General features: G+C 43.0%; 1 protein-coding gene across 1 annotated transcript in view; it reads left to right on the plus strand.

Annotated features, from left to right (window-relative positions):
• The first annotated feature begins 451 nt into the window (after nt 1–451).
• PTPRO (protein tyrosine phosphatase receptor type O) overlaps nt 452–19996 on the plus strand; it is a 207637-nt gene continuing 188092 nt past the window's right edge. Inside the window, exon 1 of the mRNA XM_032770497.2 lies at nt 452–884. Within this exon, the coding sequence (XP_032626388.1) occupies nt 804–884 (81 nt within the window). The 5' untranslated portion in view covers nt 452–803. The remainder of the gene's footprint in view (nt 885–19996) is intronic.

The following is a 19996-nucleotide window of genomic DNA, read 5'->3' on the forward strand; positions in this document are numbered from 1 at the left end:
TTTTTCTAGCTGTGTTGGTGCTAGGATATTAGAGAAACAGGGTGGGTCTCTCGGGGAATAATAAGGTTTTATAGCCATATTTACCCTGGTGTGTTTTCTTCCTCTGGCAGCTCAGTTTGAAACTACCTTGCCGGGAAAAAGTGGGTGGGGCACCATGCTGAGAGTGCTTTTGGCCAGTTTCTTGTCGAGGAAGATAGATGAGGATCTTGTCAAACTTGGTTGGGAGGCAAGGGGAAAGGGCTGAGGATGCATTTTGCTTTGTGACTTTATTTGCTTTTTGCTTCGGAACGGTGACAAGCCAGAGAACAGGCTGGTGAAAGCACGAGAGACCCGGCTTGGGAGCAGAGGCAGAGCTTGGGGGAAGGGAAGGGTGGAGCTAAGAGAGGATGGGGAAGAGAGAGGTGGGAGGCTGCTCGTCACATTCAGCCTGGAATGAGGAGTCTTCATTCATTCACCGAAAGCCAATAGGGAAGGACCAGAGCAAAGGAAAACTGGAGGCTCAGCTGATCACCTTCTGCACCTCCGGAGAAGGAGCACAGCCGCAGCAGAGTATCGATTTACCCTCCCCCCCTTTAATTAAGATATCAAAGAAACTACTGGAAAAATACCCCCCCCCCTTCCCCAGTAAAACACATGAAGAGGGGAAGGAGAGGCATGGTGTGTCTCCTGGGAGGGACGGCTGTGCTTCAAGCCGTTTGACGCCGCGGCAATTCGCCATTGCGAACCCCACTTCGGAGCCAGCCAAAGGAAAAGCCCCGCAGCCCGGCTGAGATTTCTGCGTGCAACCCTCCCGCTGCACTTCAATGATCGGACCCCGGCCCAAGGGAGGGAGCAGCACCCGGATGACCCTCTGCTCCCTGCTATGGCTCTTTTTGTTCCTCAAGGTAAGGGAGAGATCGTATGCATCAGCCTCCCCCCCACCTCCGCCCGCCTTGCATCTCCCTCCCTTAGCGGGGGGGATCTGGGAGCTAGAGCAGGGCAGATGTGCGGGTGGATTCATTGATTGTTGTCTCCTTCCTGGATGTTTTTTGATGGATGTGTGTTTTTTAAAAAAAGTGGATTTGTCACATTTTCTCCCTCCCGCCTCTCCCTTTGTGCTCCTTAACCATGAATAATCGGGGCTGGCGTCAAAGATCGGTTTGTTGGAATATGCTTCCTAAGGCAAAATGAGGTCACTTTCGCAGGGTAATCTCTCTCGGCTCCTGGATCCTCCAGTGCTGGCAGGCACATGCAGAGGAGGGCTTTTTGTTCTTCCTCGGAAACATGTTGCCTTCAGTGGGATGCAGACTTAAGAACCAGCGCTGCTGTTTTGTTGTTTGATCTCATGGTGCCCATTGCAAGTGTGTGCTAATGAGCTTCAGTTTCCTTTAAGCAGAGAGAGAAATCAAAATGAAAATATGAGGCACCTCTCTAAAGTAACCATTCCTGCTTTAATAAACCTCCCCTTTGGTCTTTCCATTGCACTGCAGCCTGTGCTGTCATCAGCACCGGAAAACCTATTGTGGCTGTTTTATAGAGTCTGTTTTGAGATGAAGAACCTGATCCCCAACTGGTGAAAATTCAGCACAGCCCCAGTGAGGTGAATTGAGCAATGTCAGTTTACATCTGGCATTTTATGTGTCAATTAATCATTGCGCTCATCCAAAATGTATACCATATAAATATGCCACCAGGCTACAGTAGCTGCTGCTGCTTTAGTTTATGCAATTGTTCTGCCAGGGCAAAGTTATTTAATTACTGAGGTATTAGCAAAACATGTTGAAAGGTTGACAATATGATATTCATTTGAGAGTGATTTGAAATTTAATTGCACAGTAATTAAGTTCCATTATGCAATAAGTTCACTTAGTTCTTTCCTCCCAACTGATTTTTATCAGCAGAGATTGTCTAGGAATGCAAGGAGGTGAGGTAAATTGGAGCTATCCCTTCAGCACCCCACTGATACCTTACATAGGGCCCGCTTCTGCAAGGTGCGGAAGCCTAGGGTAATTGAGGGGCACTCAGCACCTCAAAGACACTCAGCCCCTTGGACAGGATCAGCCCAATAAATAATAGATAACTTCAGAAATGCGTAATCTGGCCATGAAAACATTCTATCCCTAAATATATCTGTTTTTTCATGTGTTTTGTTTTATTACGAGGGCCCCATTGTGATCATGTAAAGTACAAATGGAAAAAATATTTTAACCATAGCTATGCTTAGCTTTACCGTCAGATTATTACCATTCTCTGCTCAAGCTCAGAATGTCTTCCTGAGAGATTCACTTTTCAAAGTTCTGCTTAATGCTGCAAGCTTGGTTACACATGACATTTTTGTCTTGATGCTTTTGGGTCGTTTTAACATTTTCTTCAGCCTATTTAATATGCTTCATGTAACTCCACTAAAGGGAAATGTACATACCACACAGGCATATGGCATTGCCTATAATTATCATTGCACTGAAATTATAGTATTCTGCACATTTTGACAATTATCCAAAACTGTGGGTTGGTTTTGTAATCACTGCTTAAAAGAGCTGCTCAGCTAAGGGCCTGATCCTACAATTCCTCTTTCATGTGAGTAATCCTTACTGGTGTGAATAGTCTCACTGAAATCAATAGGACTACTCATGTAAAAGTTTGCAGGATCAGGGCCTAGAATAGCAGTGGTGTTGCTAGTAAAGACTGGCATTCTATTTCCAGAACTATTAAGAAGCTTCCACTGCATCTATTCAAATTATATATGTTGGAAGCTAGTCTCCTCACTTCCACAAGAAACATAGATTTGTTTGAGGTAAAATGGGAATGCATAGAATAGGCTTTTGTTTCAAAGAGTTTAATCACAGATTCTTTTAGAAAGAAACTGTTACTGGGTCCTTGCAGTCTTGCAGATAGATTAAAAGTCTGCAATTAATTTATATTCTAGCTCAGGTTCCAATTCAGCCAAGCACTTAAGCACGTGCGTTGCTTGAAGCACATGCTTTAGTCTATCGATGGCAATGGGACTGGGTTATGTGTGTAAATATTTTGCTAAAGCTTTTCATCAGCACTAATGAGACCAAAGTTTGCTGCTACAAAATAAAAGGAAAACGTGGTTTTACATGGAACACACTCTACCTGTACAATAAATGCTAAGAAATATAGAAAAGGAAAAGTTCAGAAAGCTAAAGCCTCAGGTTTCATCCCAGGAGAAAATAACCACCACTTCTGAGCCAGATAAATATCAATAGTACCATTGACTGTTTCTGCTCAAGAAAGGCCAAGGACTAGAATTGCAGGAGATGCTTCAGGGTGATAATGAAGTGTATTAACAGAGTTGTATGGTAGCTTGGCACTGAAATATCAGGGAAAGCTTGCAGATCAGGACTGCGGTGCATTGGAAGCACAATGTACGACTGTGAATACAATATTAGTGAGATGGCAAACTTACATTTATTAATTCATCTGAATGGTCACTAGATGCTTTGAGGGGTGCATTCAGAATTCATAGATTGGAATAAACAGGGGTGTGAAAGGACAGGACTGAAATGCATTGGAAGAGTAAGCTGAGGAAGCTTGCATAGAGCCTAACCACTTTGGATATATTCATAGACAATCAGAAGTGTGACTGCAGCACATGTAGATATAACTTGAACAACAGTGAAGTCATGGCAGCACAGACTAGCTGCTTGAATACGTACCCACAGTCCTAGGCAGAGTTATACTGCCTGTGCTGCCTCCTTTGCAGCTTTGGCTTCATTGCTATTGGTACCCACCATAGCTAGATCAAAATTAGCTCAAGCAGGGCCAGTGCAAGGATGTTTCATGCCTTAGGCAAAACTTCCACCTTGCGCCCTTGCCCTGAGGCGCCCCCCTTGCGGTAGCTCCCCACTCTCTGCCCTGAGGCGCCCCCCTTGCGGTAGCTCCCCACTCTCTGCCCTGAGGCACCACCCCCCGCCCCAGCTCACCCCTGCTCCGTGCACAAGCACAAGCACCCCGAGCGCGCCGTCGGTGCTTCACTTCTCCCGCCTCCCAGCCTAGTGGCTCCTTAGCTGATTGGCACTGCAAGCCTGGGAGGCGGGAGAAGTGAAGCAGCTCACCCCTGCCCCGCATCCTCCCCAAGCGTGCCGTGGCTGCTTCACTTCTCCCGCCTCCCAGGCTTGCAGCGCCTAAGCTGATTGACGCCGCAAGCCTGGGAGGCGGGAGAAGTGAAGCAGCCACAGCATGCTCAGGGAGGAGGCGGGGCAGGGTGAGCTGGGGTGGGGAGTTCCCCTGCATGCTGCCTCCCCCCACTTACTTGCTGCAGGCGGCCCTCCCCGCGCTCCCCTGCCCCAGCTCCCTCTCCCCTAAATGCCAACTGTGACCGGGACAGCCGAAGATCCGGCTGCCAAGGTCGCTGCCAAAGAAAATGGTGCCCCCCAAATGCCAGTGCCCTAGGCGACTGCCTGGGTCGTCTAAATGGTTGCACCGGCCCTGAGCTCAAGTATGTCTACATATGCTACAGTGCCAGCTCTGACTGCAGGATAGATATACCCTTAGTGTTAAGTTCAGACCACTGCTATGAATCCTTTTTCATGAGCACTAGGACGAGAAGCAATGGACTTAAATCGCAGCAAGGGTAGTCTAGGTTGGACATTAGGAAAAACTGCCTGTCGGTGGTTAAGCACTGGAATAAATTGCCTAGGGACGTTGTGGAATCTCCATCTTTGGATATTTTTAAGAGCATGTTAGACAAACACCTGTCAGGAATGGTCTAGATAATATTTAGCCCTGCCATGAGTGCAGGGGACTGGACTGCCTGACTTCTCGGGGTCCCTTTCAGTCCTATGATTCTATGAAATTCACTCCATTGTCTTTAAAGATCAAAACTATTTTTTTTTTTTTTTTTTGCAATGAAAAATTAATGAAATTAAAGAAGTCAACATTTCTGCACAAAGTATTTTGTTAATTCTATGCTCTTTAGCAATGCCAGCATGTTGGAGGCAGGTTAGCACTGGCTCCTTAGAAATACTGAAATTTGCCAACCTGGCATTATTAAGTTGATGTTTTGCCTGGACGTTAATCTCATTGAGAAAACAGCTGCACTGAACTGAGAATCTGAAGAAGGGCAAACAGTGTCTGTGTGCTTGCTGCTTCAGCGTTAGTGGACCTAATGTCACTTTCTAAGCTGCATCTGTTTGGTAGGGATAAAATGTCACTCTCTTACTGCCATCTGGCAATTTATAAAACAACCACTAGGAAGCTTCACCCAGTGACAAACCTGCTCAAACAACTTATTCTCTCCCCTTGCGGACATCGTGTTTTGCAGTTTTAGAGAGAGACGCTTACAGCTGAGACATGAATCCTGACATGGTCCAGTGCAATAGCATTTACTTATCTCGAAGCACCTCAGTACAAACCTTAATCCACGCAGTGCTCTTCACCAATGGCTTTCCCAACTGACAGTTGATTTAGAAACTAGCAAGAGTAAGAGAGTTCACCAGGAGAGCACAGGCCAGAGATCAGTAAGGATTTACAGTAGGTGAGAGCTGAAATAGGGTAGAGCTTCCTTCAGAAAATTGTCCCAGCCTTTCTGCTACAGGAATCCCGTACTGACTTAGCACATTACTTAACCCTACTCGGTCCCCAAAGCCTTGAGGATCATGTTCCATGGTGTGTTTATATGTGCTTAGATTTAAAATTATAAAAACAACATTCTAAGACCTGAGGCACCCTAACATAATTAATTGTACAACAACTAAACTGCTATTAAATTAAAATCCGCTTCACAGGAAACTGTCTGGCCAATCAGGTTGCAACCTTCATCTAGAAAGCACATAGCCAGGCTTCTCCCAAAATCCTATTGAACACATTTTCTTTTGCAGTGTGCCTGGAGAGTCCCCAAACGTGGACCAAGAGGAGTGCAAGTTCCAGAGTCTCAGGCCCTCACAGAGAAGGCCTTGCCAACTGTAGCCTCTCTTGTATAATGAAACTGATCCAGCTTGAGCGCCCCCTGTTGGCTGCAGCTGTGGCAGTATGGCATGGTGAGAGAGGCAGTCCCTCAGACAAGTCAGTCCCAGGCCATTTATAGTTTGAGGTCATAATCAACACCTTAAACTCCACCCAAAGACCAGTGAGCAACTAGTGCAGAGCCTGACACTGGTGTCATGATGACCTTCTCAGGAAGCAAACTGTTGCATTCTGTTCCACCTTCAGTCTCTGAATGGTTTTAAGGTGTAATCCCATGTAGAGCAAATTGCAATACCTTGATCATGAAGCGGCAAAAGCATGGGTAACAGTGTGAAGGCCTGCCCCTGAAAGGAAAGGCCAGTGTCCTAGCCAGATGCAGATGGTGGAAAACTGACTGGGTCACTGCTGAGATATGATTGCCAAACAGTAGCTGGGGATCTAGAATCACCCCTAAGTTGTGAACACTATTAACTAATGGCAGCATACTTCCTCAGTCACAGGGACTGATCTTATCTCTGTTATCTCCTCCAGCCACTTGCCCCAAAAAACCATCATCACTACCTCAGTCTTAGCTGAGTAGACCTTCAGCCAGCTTGGTCTCATCCATGCCCCAGTCTTGACTAGACACAGAACTTCATCATCTGAGTGGGATGACATGGAGACATACGGTTGGGTGTCATTAGCATAGAAAACCCACCACACCCCATGTCTCCTTATTAATCTTCCTAATGGGTCCATATAAATGTTGGACCGGAGTGGGGAACGGAGGGCTGACTCAGTCAGCTTTTTACCATCTGTGTGTGACTAGGAGGTTGTCCTTTCCTTTTGGATGCAGAATTTTGTCATTGTTATCCATGCTTTTGTCCAGCGGCAGCTCCAGGCACCAGCGCTCCAAGCGCATGCCTGGGACTGCAAGCCACGGGGGGCACCCTGCTGGTCCCTGTGAGGGCGACAGTCAGGCAGCCTTTGCGACGTGCCTGCGGGAGGTCCGCCGGTCCCACGGATTCAGTGACAATTTGGCGGCGGGTATGCCGAAGCCACGGGACCGGCAGACCTCCTGCAGGCAAGCTGCCGAATCCACAGGACCGGGGACCTCCCACAGGCGAGCCACCGAAGGCAGCCTGCCTGCCATGCTTGGTGCGGCAAAAAAGCTAGAGCCGCCCCTGCTTTTGTCACCTTAAGCTTAATGCAATGCAGTCTACATGGGTCTACACTTTGAAAGCACTTGGAGACTGAAGCTGGTGCAAAATGCAGCAGTTCATTTATTGAGGGTGCATCTTTTGGCACCCCACAGCTGAGAGCTCATTGGGAAGAGAAGCAGTTGTCCACAGCTAGAGATCCCTCTAAGAGAAAAAATGAAGCCACTGAACAGCAGCCCTAATGCAACCAGTACAGTCTCTGTGCCATAACCAGATGTATACCCAAATAGCCCAGGGTGAAGGAGATCAAAGGCATCCAGGTTTTGTGTGAGTTGTCTCCACAGTTATACCAAAGAAGGGAAGATAATACTTGTCAATAGCTTGCAAGATTGTCAGAGTCCAGTGAGTGTTTCTTGAGCCAAGGCCACGCTATTGCATCCCTGAAAGTAAAAGGTACCCTGCCCTCTCTGAGAGATGTGAACAGTCTCACCAAGTAATGGAGTTAGTACTTCCCCACTGGCTTTCACTAGCCAGGAGGGACATGGACTCGAAAAGAAGGTTGTGAGGTAAAGTTCTCCCAGCACCTCCAGTACCTGAGGGAGCATCACTGGCTGAAATTATAGCATAGAAGACAATGTCCTTTTACCCTTAAGACATTGCTTTGCAACCACAAAAGCACAAACTACTTGTATCTCTCAGTTTTAAGGCAAGCAAAAAAAAACAACAAAAAAACAACACAATCTGGTATGTCTTACCCCCATAAATCTTAGGGCCTGATCCTGAAGTTCTTGCTCTGGCAGCCGTCAAACTGGTTTCATGTACTGTTGGATTGGGCCGTTGTAGTGGTTGCTTAATAACATCTTTATTACCACAAGCACTGTAGCCCTCTAAAAATTAGAAATTGACACTTTACTTATTATTGTCTTTAAATATTGGCATCAGAACAAAATTTTTAGTTTAGTCAAAAGATAAAACAAGCGATGATCCATCTTAAAATGGATTAAAATGAAACTTATTTTTTCACAGTTTGACAAATGAAACTCCAACTGCTACAAGGTGGCAAAATAGTTTAGTAAACATTCCCAAAAAAGGACTGGACATTTATTTATGGCACATGCCATGACATGCACAATGGTAAAGAGAAATTGCAAGGGTAGGAGTTCACATGCTTCAGGGCATGAGTTGCTCTGCTAGTGGGGTCAGGAGGAAGTTTCCTTAGCAGTGGATTGCATGGTGATGACATGGAATGGGAATCAGGAGACAGATTCTAACCCTGTCTTTGACAATGATTCATTGACTTTGGACAGACAAGTGACTCCTGGGGAGATTTTCAAAAGCAGAAAGGACATTTGTTAGGACTTGGGCACTTCGTTCCCCTTTAACTCTGTGTCTTAGCTTTCACATCTGTAAACTGGAAATAATACCTCCTTGCCTCTCAGGGCAGTTTTCAGGCTTAATCAGACAGGGCCAGATCTGATGCACATTATAAATCAATGGGAGTCTTTCTACTGACTGCAATGGGCATTAGATCAGCCCCTTTATATTTCTGAAGGCTTGATATTCTATAATAATAAATAGTGGAAGCACTAAATAATTGACTATTGCATTGTTAGGTGCAGTGTAGGGGCCTTATGCCTTCATTTGAAGCATTCTGCATTAGCTGCTCTTGGAGACGGAACAATAGATTGGATGGACCATTGGTCTGCTCCACTCTGGCAGCTCCTATATTCCTACATAAAAATGCTGAATTTGGAGAAAAGGTAAATGAAGAAAATAGCCTAGATAGATATGCTATGTGGAATATATATTTATCTATGGGGGGTGGTGGGGGTGGCTATCCTTTCATGATTATATATCAGCTCCTGACATGGAAATTCTGAAAAGAAAAGGATTTTTTTTATGGAAGAAACATGACATTTCACATTAATTTTAAATGAATTCCTTAAGATCAGTGTTACTGCAACAAATAACTGAATGAATAATGTAGAGATGCTTAAAATAAAATGTTACCAGTTTTTCCCAGCACTGTACTTTGATCTTGAATGACTATAGAAAAGGTGGCGCGAGTAACTCATAATGAAAGAAAGGGGAAATGCTAATCTCACATGCTAGGAAATGACACTGGCTTTTAAATGAAGGAGTTCCAGAAATGACATGATGCATCATGTTTGGCTTACCATAAAGACAGTATATTGTACCACAGTGAAAGTAAGGAATGCTGTATCCAGATTACTGTAGTTATTGTATTTCCTGCATGCAATTAGAGCACAAATACTTTACTGTAAGCATTAGTGATAGGAAAGGTGGTGACACTGTTGACAATAACAGAAAAAAGCAGCAAGAGGAGGAGGTTTAGGAAGGAAGATGATAAACTTAGTTTTCATCATGTTGAACTCCTCATGCAGGACCTCCAGGAGGAAATAGGGGGAGAAGTGTGATTGAATAGGGGATGAAATGTTGGGGATAGAAAGGTCAATTTGAGATCTTTAAATACAGAGGCTGGGTGTTTCAAAAGAGTCTATGGGAAATTCAGGGGGGGTAAATGCCTAACTGAAGTTATTGGGAGAGGTGGGAATGATGCAGGTTTTTATGGAATAGGGGATACAAGGTCATATTTGAAGATGTAGATGATGGGCTCCTACATATCTGACACTAAGATGGGACCCCTGGTATGCAAGATCACCCAATATTCTGAGACCTTCACAGCAAAGACTACTATATCAGAATATTTGCTACAGCACAATGGATAAAAGTAAAGGGAATTTCAGCCCTAAAAATGAACAGAAAAATGCTGTGAAAATAAAGGGCCAGAACATCAGAAGTCAGTGAAGCAATGCCAATGTATATCACCTGAGGATCTGGCACATTGTTTAAACACAACTGCTTGCAAGATCCTAGGGAAACAAAACTAAATTCATTGTTTAAATAGGTTAGGACATTTTGTTAAATATTTTCCCCTTTATCCTATCTGCTGTGAGGTTTCCAGTGATCATCCTTAAGTGTTCAAAGCGTTCCTCGGGAGATTCAGCCATGTGACTCCTATTAATACCAACGGGACTAGGACAGCTAGAGCTTTGAGCACTTTAAAATTGAAATGGTCTGTCTGTAATCTCCCTTAAGATCCTCAGTTATGCTGAGGCCTGCTTACGTGACACCCAGACAAGTTCCAAAACAACACAGATGTGTCAAAGTTGCTAAAGTCTATTTCGCATTTGAACTTCTCCAAATGCTTCGTTCTGAAGTCTTGGATCAGACACCTCTCAGGAGTTGACATCTTATTGGTTTACTATTAAGCAGACAAGTTTCAAGAGAGGCCCACAGGTGAGAGAAAGGACTGCCCATCCTGTTTCTTATATGTAATTTATTCAAAGTGCATGGGTTACACAGACACCAGCTACTTAGTGTCACTTCCTCTTTGTTCACATGGGGTAATGTCTTAATATTGAAGTTCTTTACCCCTTAAATGCACAGTTCCACCAAATGAGGAGGAAGGGTTCATTACAAGTGTTTGTTCACCACCACAGTTGCTGATAGTACAGTTGCTATAAACATTGAGGAAATGGTGAGTCTAGTGGGAAGAATCAACCTGAATGGAAACATTCATTTAAAAATGTAGTGAGGAAAAATTGGTTCTAAGGTGGTAGATGGTAAAGATTCCTGATGAAAGAATGGTAGATCCACTTTTTCTAATGAATTTTAAAAAAGAGTTCCAATAGCAGCCAGGTTTATTTATTTATCATGTGTTTAGTGTCAGTGTGTTTGGACCCGTACAATACAGAAAGTGTCTACAAGCTCTGCCTTGAAGTCTATGCTGTAGACACATGGAAGGAAGGATGTGCTGCAAAATCCAGAAGAGGAGAGGATTGTTGGTTGATATTTATTTATTTATTTATTTTATTTATTTTATTTATTTGTGTATAGTGGCATCCAAGGTGTGCTAGATGCTTTTCAAATGGAAACAAGTCATGATCTCTTCCCCAAGGAGCTTAGAGGGTGTGTTTGTTTTTTATTTAGGATTTGATTTCTAGACTGGATGTGCCCATCAAACTGTCAGTCTGAACACTTACTTCAGTTTAAAAACTTCAAAAAAAAAATCACTTTTGACTAAAAACCCAAAGAAAATTCACTAAATCACAAAAGAAACTAATTTTGGGTGGAGCTTCATGGAAATAACCTCAGGTATGACAAAACTTTAAAGAGTGAATCATTATACAGAGACAATTTTAAAAATAGGAACACTGACAAAGTCCCTTATTCTGAATACATGTTTTTTTGCTTACGGGTAATTAAGGGATTTTGTATTTTAATAAGGGCTTTCTTCCTCCAACTTTACTGTTTCTTCTGCTTGATCAGGTACTAAAAAAATAATCTTGTGTCATCAGAGTCAGTTGCTGAGGAAAAGATTGCGATGTTACAAAATTAATACTATAGGGTTCTATATTGTAATCCATTTTCGCAGAGGGCCTTTAAATCACGGGCTCTGCTGTGAATAACAGTTGTAGGATCAAACTCTCTGACTACAGCACATGAAGAGTTAAGAGAAAATGTGATTATGATCTTACATATTTAACTGGTAGTTATTAAAACAGTAAGAGAAACTCTGACAATTACAGAAAGATAAATGGATGCATAGCTTATACTTTCGTGTATTATATTTCAAAATTATCATGCCTAAGGTTATTTAACTAATAATGTATTAGGTCCAAAGGACTTAGTTTTTAAACACTTTGAAAAGTAACCAAAAATTCTATATGGTCAAAAGCCCAGCAAGTTCTTCAACAACCTTGTTGACGAAGGCAGAACCCATAAATAAAAGCGGAAATGCTACTCTTATTGGCTATAAAATAACACTGGCATTTAAAAGAAATAGTGTAATGAGCGGCATTGTGTTCATGTGCAATGCGGCCCTCTGTTGGATGGAATCAGATCTACCTGATTATTCATACTGCGTATATTGCAAATATCTAGCCGAGATTCTACTGTGCTTTTGGGACTCAATCCAAACGTCAGTGGGAGTCAACGGATCAAGCCCTTGGAGCAGGATGGTCTGAGATCTTTTCCTCCTGCTGCTGCTGCTGTGAAGTTTAGCATTGTCATGATGGTGTAGCATAGTGCTAACCATGAAGTCCTATTAATCTTGGATTGTTACATTAATACTAGCACTAACTAGAGGCCACTGGATAGGGTGACCATACCTCCTGTTTTGGCCATGACAGTCCCTTTTTTAAGCCCTGTCCTGACTCTTTTTGGCAAAAGTGGGCATTTGTCCCATTTGATTATCAGTTGGCAAGAGCAAACGAGACAAATGCCCAAATGGGACAAATTTCTTTTGTCAAAAAAGGGGGGTGTGGAGAAATGTGTAAGGGGGGTGAGTGGCACCTCATGCGGGGAGGCAGGCAAGGCTTAAGTGAGCAGCGACTGCCAGCCCCAGCCTTGTGCAGGGAGCAGGCAGGGTTTGGACAAGCAACCCGGGCCAGCCCTCTGTGGTGTTCCATTTTCCCTTTGGGAAATATGGCCATCCTACCACTGGATGGCTTAGGGTTTTAACTATGCTAAAGTTAGACAATTTTAAAAAGTCTTATTTAAACAGAACTTGACCAGTGACCTTTTTCAACAAGCGTGCGGTTGCATTGTAACCAGACTGACAGAGCTAATAAAAAGGGAACAACCTTGAACTCCTGCATTCTTATAGGAGGTTTTTCTTTATCAGAAGTGGAATCTAAGGCCATTTAATTAGAGCTGGACAAAAATGGAGGTTGTTTATAGAGAAACATGCATCCGACGAAGTGGGTATTCACCCACAAAAGCTCATGCTCCAATACGTCTGTTAGTCTGGATCTGTAAAAGCAGAAAAGAGTCCTGTGGCACCTTATAGACTAACACGGCTATCCCTCTGATACTTTGTGGAGAAAGAATCCCAAAACAAAGGGTGGTTGAGATTTGGGTCTCCTATTTACCCAAGCCCTCACATTTTGGCAACTGAAGGGAATTGATAAAATGGTACTGGTTTGGGGCCATTTCCACATACAATGCCACTCTCTCCAGTATTACATTGGTTTTCTTTATGTACTTCTATAGCTGTGAGCGAGCAATGTGAACAAACATCCCATAAAATCAAAATACTCACTCAAACCTGGATCAGAATTTTCTAAATGGTCCCTATCTCTGTAATAAGGTGAATCAAAACTCCAGATCAGAACTCTCCCAAACTTTGGGATATCTGAAATCCAGATCATAACTTGTCAGCTCCACTCAGATACAACAATGGGATGTTTGTGGTTTCCTAGATCATTTCACTTGTCATAGACATCTGTTAAGCTACAGAATGGTAGACCTCTATGCATGCTACCAGGCAAAAGCAAATTCTTTTCTGCCAATTTAAAAAAAAAATCAGAATGTTTATCTAAAATGTGCTTACTTTCTACAATTAGATTTTCCACTTCAGTAGTTGAGTTGCAGTTTAAGATACGTGGGTGGAAATTTAATTTTGTTCCAAAGAGAAATACACAGGCCATGTTCTGAGTCTGTGTAAGCACATGTAACCGTACTGACATCAGTGGAGCTGCCTGTACTTACAAGAATTCTGAGTTTGGCCTATAATGCAAAAATTCTTTGGGATCAACTCTGCCCTCAGATTTATAGGCAGAACCACTATTGGGATTGGCTGGAATTCTGTTCTTCAGAGAATAGAATGGGGCCCAGAGCTTAAGAAATTAAGCAGGAGATGGTTTAAGATAAATTGTGAAAGAAACAAATGGGTAAAGAAATGCAAGTTAATCCCTAATATTTAGTGGCTTCAACCCCCATTGACTTCAGTGTTTACACCAGCTCTACCCACATCCACTTCTACAGCATATGATCAATGCCCCTGACAAATGATGCTTTCCCCCCCTCCTTTGATGACCCATTTCTTTCATCCTTGCTGGTTCCAACTTTTCTAGAGCTTTATGTTAAGCAACATGCTGTGGCTTGGCTATTGCAGAGCTCCTGCTGAAGCATGGAACTGGTCCATAATGAATCAGGGAATTCTCAAGTTTTTAATATTGCATGATTGGCAAAGTTCCTTTCCCCCCCCCCCCGGATGATCTTTATCTTTTGGTGCAACCAGATAATAAGAAACCTTTACCTGTATCAGAGGGGTAGCTGTGTTAGCCTGGATCTGTAAAAGTAGCAGAGTCCTGTGGCACCTTATAGACTAACAGACGTATTGGAGCATGAGCTTTGCATGCATCCGACCAAGTGGGTATTCACCCACGAAAGCTCATGCTCCAATACATCTGTTAGTCTATAAGGTGCCATAGGATTCTCTGCTGCTTTTACAAACCTTTACGTGGATCCCTATGGGTAGGCTCCATCTTCCAGCAAGGATTTATTGGTGTTATGAACCCTTTAAACTTGACTGGTATGGCTGTGCATCGAGCAGTGTTTTGCATAATCCCTCCCCCAGTGAGTGTAAAGGAAAGGGAAATGAGTTGTGCTGGCTGGAGAACTTTTTTTTCTTGTTACCTGAAGAGCCCATTTGAGAATTACCTGTTTTTAAATAAAATGGGCCTGATTCTCTGTCACTCTGAAAGGCGTGGAGTCACTTACACCAGTGCAAAGTGGGCATAACACGCTGCCAGATCAGAAGGGTTAGTTTTATGCTCCCTTTGCACTGGTGTGAATGACTGCATAGTGTGCAGCACAACGGAGAATCAGGCCCAATATCCTCTGTTGGTTTGCCCTGAAATTGCATCCATTGGCTCAGTTAAGTATAGTTTGATGAAATAGAATTGCAGCTCTGAGAATTTCATTTTTACTAGGTAGTGAGCCCCACTAGTATTCAGTGCAGTGCAGATATAGAATAATGGTCTATGGTATGTAGGAAGTCAGGCAAGATGATCTAATGCTTCTTTCTGGCCTTAAATTCTATGAATCTATTAAGACATGAACTGTGCTGGTAGGTGCTTAAAATCTACTTCAGAGGCAGCCAAAACAGTTCATATCTGAGGTGGGCTGAAAAAATCCAGATGGCAATGTTGAACCCCTACAAAGGCATCAGTATGATGCAGCCGATCACAATAATGCACTCAGGGACATCCCGGAAGAATATTGGACTAGGACCCAAGGCACGGCGGTTCTGTTCTCAGCTCTGTCTACTGAACAGCAATGTTACCGTCGGCAAATTTCATCTCACTGTGCCTCTGTTTCCCCTTCTGGCTTGTCCACTTATATTGTAAACTCTTTTTGGGGCAGGGACTGTCTCTTCTTCCTGTGTGTACAGTGGCTCACACAATGGGCTCCTATCTGGTTTGCTACTGCAATGCAAAAAACTTGTATGTTAGATTTTTATGTTAATAGTTATGGTTTGAAATTCTGTTCCTGCTCTAAGCCTAGTTACGAAGGCCATTCAGGCTACAGAGATGAAGATGACAATTTTAATATTAGAGGGACAAGCTGGCTGAGGTAGTGTCTAATATTGGATCAATTTCTCTTGGTGAAACAGATAAGCTTTCAAGCTATACAGATATTTCCTCACCCACCTTGTCTCTCAAATATCCTGGGACCAGCGTGGCTGCAACAACACTGCAAACAATAATTTTCATATGTCACAGATTGGTGAACATTATGAGGTTAGGAAATAACAAGAAAGCTTCAAAGGAACAGAAGCATTTTGGAAATGGCAGAACATGATATGGAAGCTCCTGTTGCCCTGGCATTAGCACACTTATTTATGCTTCCTTTCTCTTTACACACCCAGCTCTTACTACAGATGTGCCTGCCTGCTGTGTTTTATTGATTATGCTTTTACTGGTAACTTCTTACAGTAATCATTCAGCCACGTGGAATCAAATCTTACTCTCTTTAGGCATTGCTGGAGTGTTTGGCCTAGTGATCAGGGTGATTTTACTTCTCAGAATGGTGGTTTCTTTGACTCATTAGAGACAGAAGTATTTTGTATCTTTGAGTGTCACTCAGATATAGTCAAAGTATGTTACAGTTTGTGGTGATGTGAATTAGAGCCAGTTCTAACTGGGTTGACCAACCTTGCATTGAAGTGTCTAGTAGAATGTGAAATTGTTCTAACACAGAGGTTTAGCTATGTGGTTTGGGAAACCTTGCTGTTTCATGGGGGGGAGGGGAGGTGTGTGGATCCCATCCAGTATTTGGGAGGAAAGGGTTAACCCTGTCACGGTGATAAGCATCTTTCTGCCCTGAGTGTAGCTCAGCAGATTAGCAGGGCTGGGCTAGCTGTAGACAATCATGTGTAATCCTATAAAAGGCAGACCCTTAGTCTGTGGGGACTGGTTGCAGGACTTAGGGGGAAGGCTAAAAGTCTAAAGCAAGGGTTGTTTTCACTTCTATATGAGGAAATTCTGGCAAGGTGAACTGAAAACCATAATGACATTAAGATTATGGTCCTGATTTTCAAGGTGATTTGAGCTGGTTACATTCCCTTGAAAGGCTGTGTTCCATTACTGACCCCTGGAGCCAGGGCCGGCTTTAGGAAGTGCGGGGCCTGATTCAAACAGTTTTGACGGGGCCCTGGCAGGGATAACTAAAAAAAAAAAAAAAAACACATAAAAAACACGTGGGGCTTGTACTCACCGGGCAGCATTCCTAGTCTTTGGTGGCGGGTCCTTCACTTGCTCCGGATCTTCGGTGGCACTGAAGGACCTGCCACTGAAGTGCTGCTGAAGACCCGGAGCGAGTGAAGGACCCACTGGCAAAGACCCAGAGCGCTGCCGGGTGAGTAAAAATTAAAAAGGAGCCTCTAGCCAGGGAAGGGATTCTCGACCACTTGCCCCACCCCCCAGCAACTCTGCCACTGGGCGCGGGGCCCTCTTAGGCGCGGGGCCCAATTTGGGGGAATTGGTGAAATTGGCCTAAAGCCGGCCCTGCCTGGAGTCAGCCACATTCTTTTGATTTGGACACAGAACACCTGCACTCCAGCCCAGTTTACATTGCTGGCTCCCCTGCTCTTTTGCTTGCAAGCTGGATTCCAGCTCTAGCTCCTTGACATTTCCTCCCCTCCCCCAACCTCTTGCTTCCTGGCTCCATGGAACGGACTGCAGTGCATGCTCTCTGCACTAATTAACTTCTCCTTAGGGGAAAAGCAGGAGCAGGAGGCACCTCCGGGGCAGGTCCCGGTGGAGAAGGGGTGTGGAATGCAAAGTGTTGGGTGTTTGGCTGCAGCAAAACGGCAAATTCAGTAGTCAAGTGCTCAGTTCTGTGGCATCTTGATAAAATGCCTGATGCCACAGCTGTGGAAATATGGACTCCTTGGGGACCCTGACTGAGATGAATAGCAGTAGTGCCAACCCTGTACTGTTTAAAAATCATGAGATTGGCTTACAAAACATGAGATTTCTTTTTAAAATATATTTTGGTTTCTTTTTCTTTGCCTTCTGGCTTTTGAGCCTTTAGGTTTCACTTGGGTCACATTTTCAAGCTTTGGTTTGCAATTGTGAGAGCAATAAATTTTTTTTTAATGGAAACAATTTCTTATAATCAGTTTCTAGGGGCTTTAAGCAAAACATTAAATATTGCAAAAGTCATGATAAAATTATTAGCTTTGGCAGTACTGAATTGGGGCAGTTTGTTCTTATAGCTATTGTTTAAGGCTTTCTGTGGACTTAGGCAGGCATCTCTGCATCTGTTTACATTTGTTTCACAGTCTCAAGGTTCTCTCTACAACCATAAGGGCTAGAATTTATTTATTTATTTTTAATGAAAGTTGAGATTCTAGAGAGGGCCAGGATAAATTCAGTGTGAATTTACTGAAGCCAGTCCAGAGTATTAGAATGTTAATAGCATAGAACTAACTTTAGGACTTGGCTAAAGAAGACCTATCTTAATTTACTTTAGATTCTTTTTGAGGGAAGCCGATTTCAATTTAAGTTACAGGTCTTTTTTATTCATCATAAAGAAGGAATAAAGGGGAGCAGCCAATTCAAACAAAAGAAGAACACCTTACACATCAACTTGTAAAAGTGTGTGTGTGTGTGTATATAAATAATGATTAAAATAGTCGCCTTTCTCTAATAGCATCTGTAGGTCGTTTCCATCTGATGGCTCTTTAGATGTATGTCCAGTGAGTTAGTGGCCTCAGTTAAGTTTTTCTAATGGTTTCTAATAGCTAGAGATTGGCTTAAGCCCTGGAGCAAAGAAAGTGGCCACAACTGCATCCTGTTAAAAAGAGAACTGTAAAACTTAAGATGGAAAAATATATGCATCTCAAAGGAAAATTATGAAAACCTTTTCTGGAAATCTTCCTTAGAGTATTTGTATTGATTGTTGAAACACTATTCCTTAAATCAATAAAGCATTAAAGGTACTCAATACTCTTAATGAGCTCCAAAGGAACTGTTACTTTGGATTGTGATTACAACTGCTGTGTGACTGTCTTTTCTTACCAACACTTTATAACTAATGACTTTTATAAATTTGTAGGGGAGGAAAAGATGGCTGGTGCATTGCACCACTACCCATTGGTGTAAGCACAATCCTTCTTTCCTTATAGAAAATGTTAAAAGTTTAGAAAAAAATCTAAATTATAGAAGAAAAATATTAAGCAAGTCACCTTTCTCTGTTAAGTGAAATGGACTCCCCTCTGTTTTGTTATTGCTTGGTCTACATACAACTGTAAAAAGGCAACATGCTAGATCTACCAGGAGAATAAGGCAAATACGTATTTTTCAGCAAATTCTAAGAAGGTGTAACCGCTAGGTAAACAAACTTGTGCTCTTTGCTGCAATATCTTGATGTCGGGATTGGAGTGAATTGTTTTGGGACCAAAGAGGGATTCCTATGAACTTTTTTTTTCCTTGCTTGAGATATGAAAGATGCCTTTTAAAAACCAGCATGCTATAATCCTTGCTGGGGAAGGGTCCCCTAAAGGGAAATGATGGGGAATGGGAATTGGAAGAAAGTTTAAAACACATATGGACTTCTGTACCCTTTTGTGGTCTTCCATCTCTCGGGGGCTATCTTTTGATGAATCCTAATGTAGCCATGCTGGGAAATAAGGACCCCACTCCCACCTCCCTGCACAGTAGGCTTATGCTACCAAATCTTGGGGCCAGGTCCTCAGTCCAGTGGAGCTCCTGTGGTCCCACTGTAAACAAGTGTTGGGGGGGGTGGATGAACCTTCCCTCATGGTGCGGTCAGTGGAAAGGGCTGGACGTACAGGGAACTGGAGGAATGAGCTGCATCCTTTCAGAGGGTGCAGTAAAGTGGCTCCCCTTGCAGAGTCATTAAGTTCTGCAGACTTTTTTTGCTAAATCTGTTTCTCAGACAAATTTTCTGAGCAGCTGTAATTAGAAAATTGAGATGTATCAAATAATCACTCTGAATCACTAGGTTTTGTTACTCTGCTTGTTTTCTTATGGTATTTTGTAGCATATGTAGTTGAGTTCTGGACCCCTGAATAGGCATCTTGTAAGATGTGAACCAGAGCAAAAGTCCTTTGCTAACATCATTTACATATACAATTAAGCTACATCTAGGTATGATCTCTGGTCTTCATACAATATTGTCTCCCCTGCTGAATACAATCCATTAACATCTATATAGCTATGCTTGCCCTTTCTGGCAGACTAGTTTGCTGCCTTCCTGTAGGAGTTTACCTAAGCTCTTTACCTGGAGCATTAGACTAAACATCTTTATCTCTCTTTTCCCCTTGCCCTTGTTTCTCCACAGTCTCAGTTTATATAAGTGAGTGGTCATTTCTCTCAGATGCTATACCATATGTACACAGGGTGTCTTTTTTAAAATGCATGTTAGGGTTTGTAATCTGTATGCAGAGCCACCTTTTAGAGCATGAACTCTCTCATGCCCACAGCCAAGGATTATGTTCTTATCAAATATACATTCTTAGCTTGAAATGTTAAATCACTGTTACTAAAGTAACACAGAGAAAGATTGGCTGGAGAGACCGTCTCAAGGAAATGAATTGTATCAAATCATAA

Source organism: Chelonoidis abingdonii, chromosome 1 (genome assembly GCF_003597395.2).
Source record: "Chelonoidis abingdonii isolate Lonesome George chromosome 1, CheloAbing_2.0, whole genome shotgun sequence".
NCBI lineage: Eukaryota > Metazoa > Chordata > Testudines > Testudinidae > Chelonoidis > Chelonoidis abingdonii.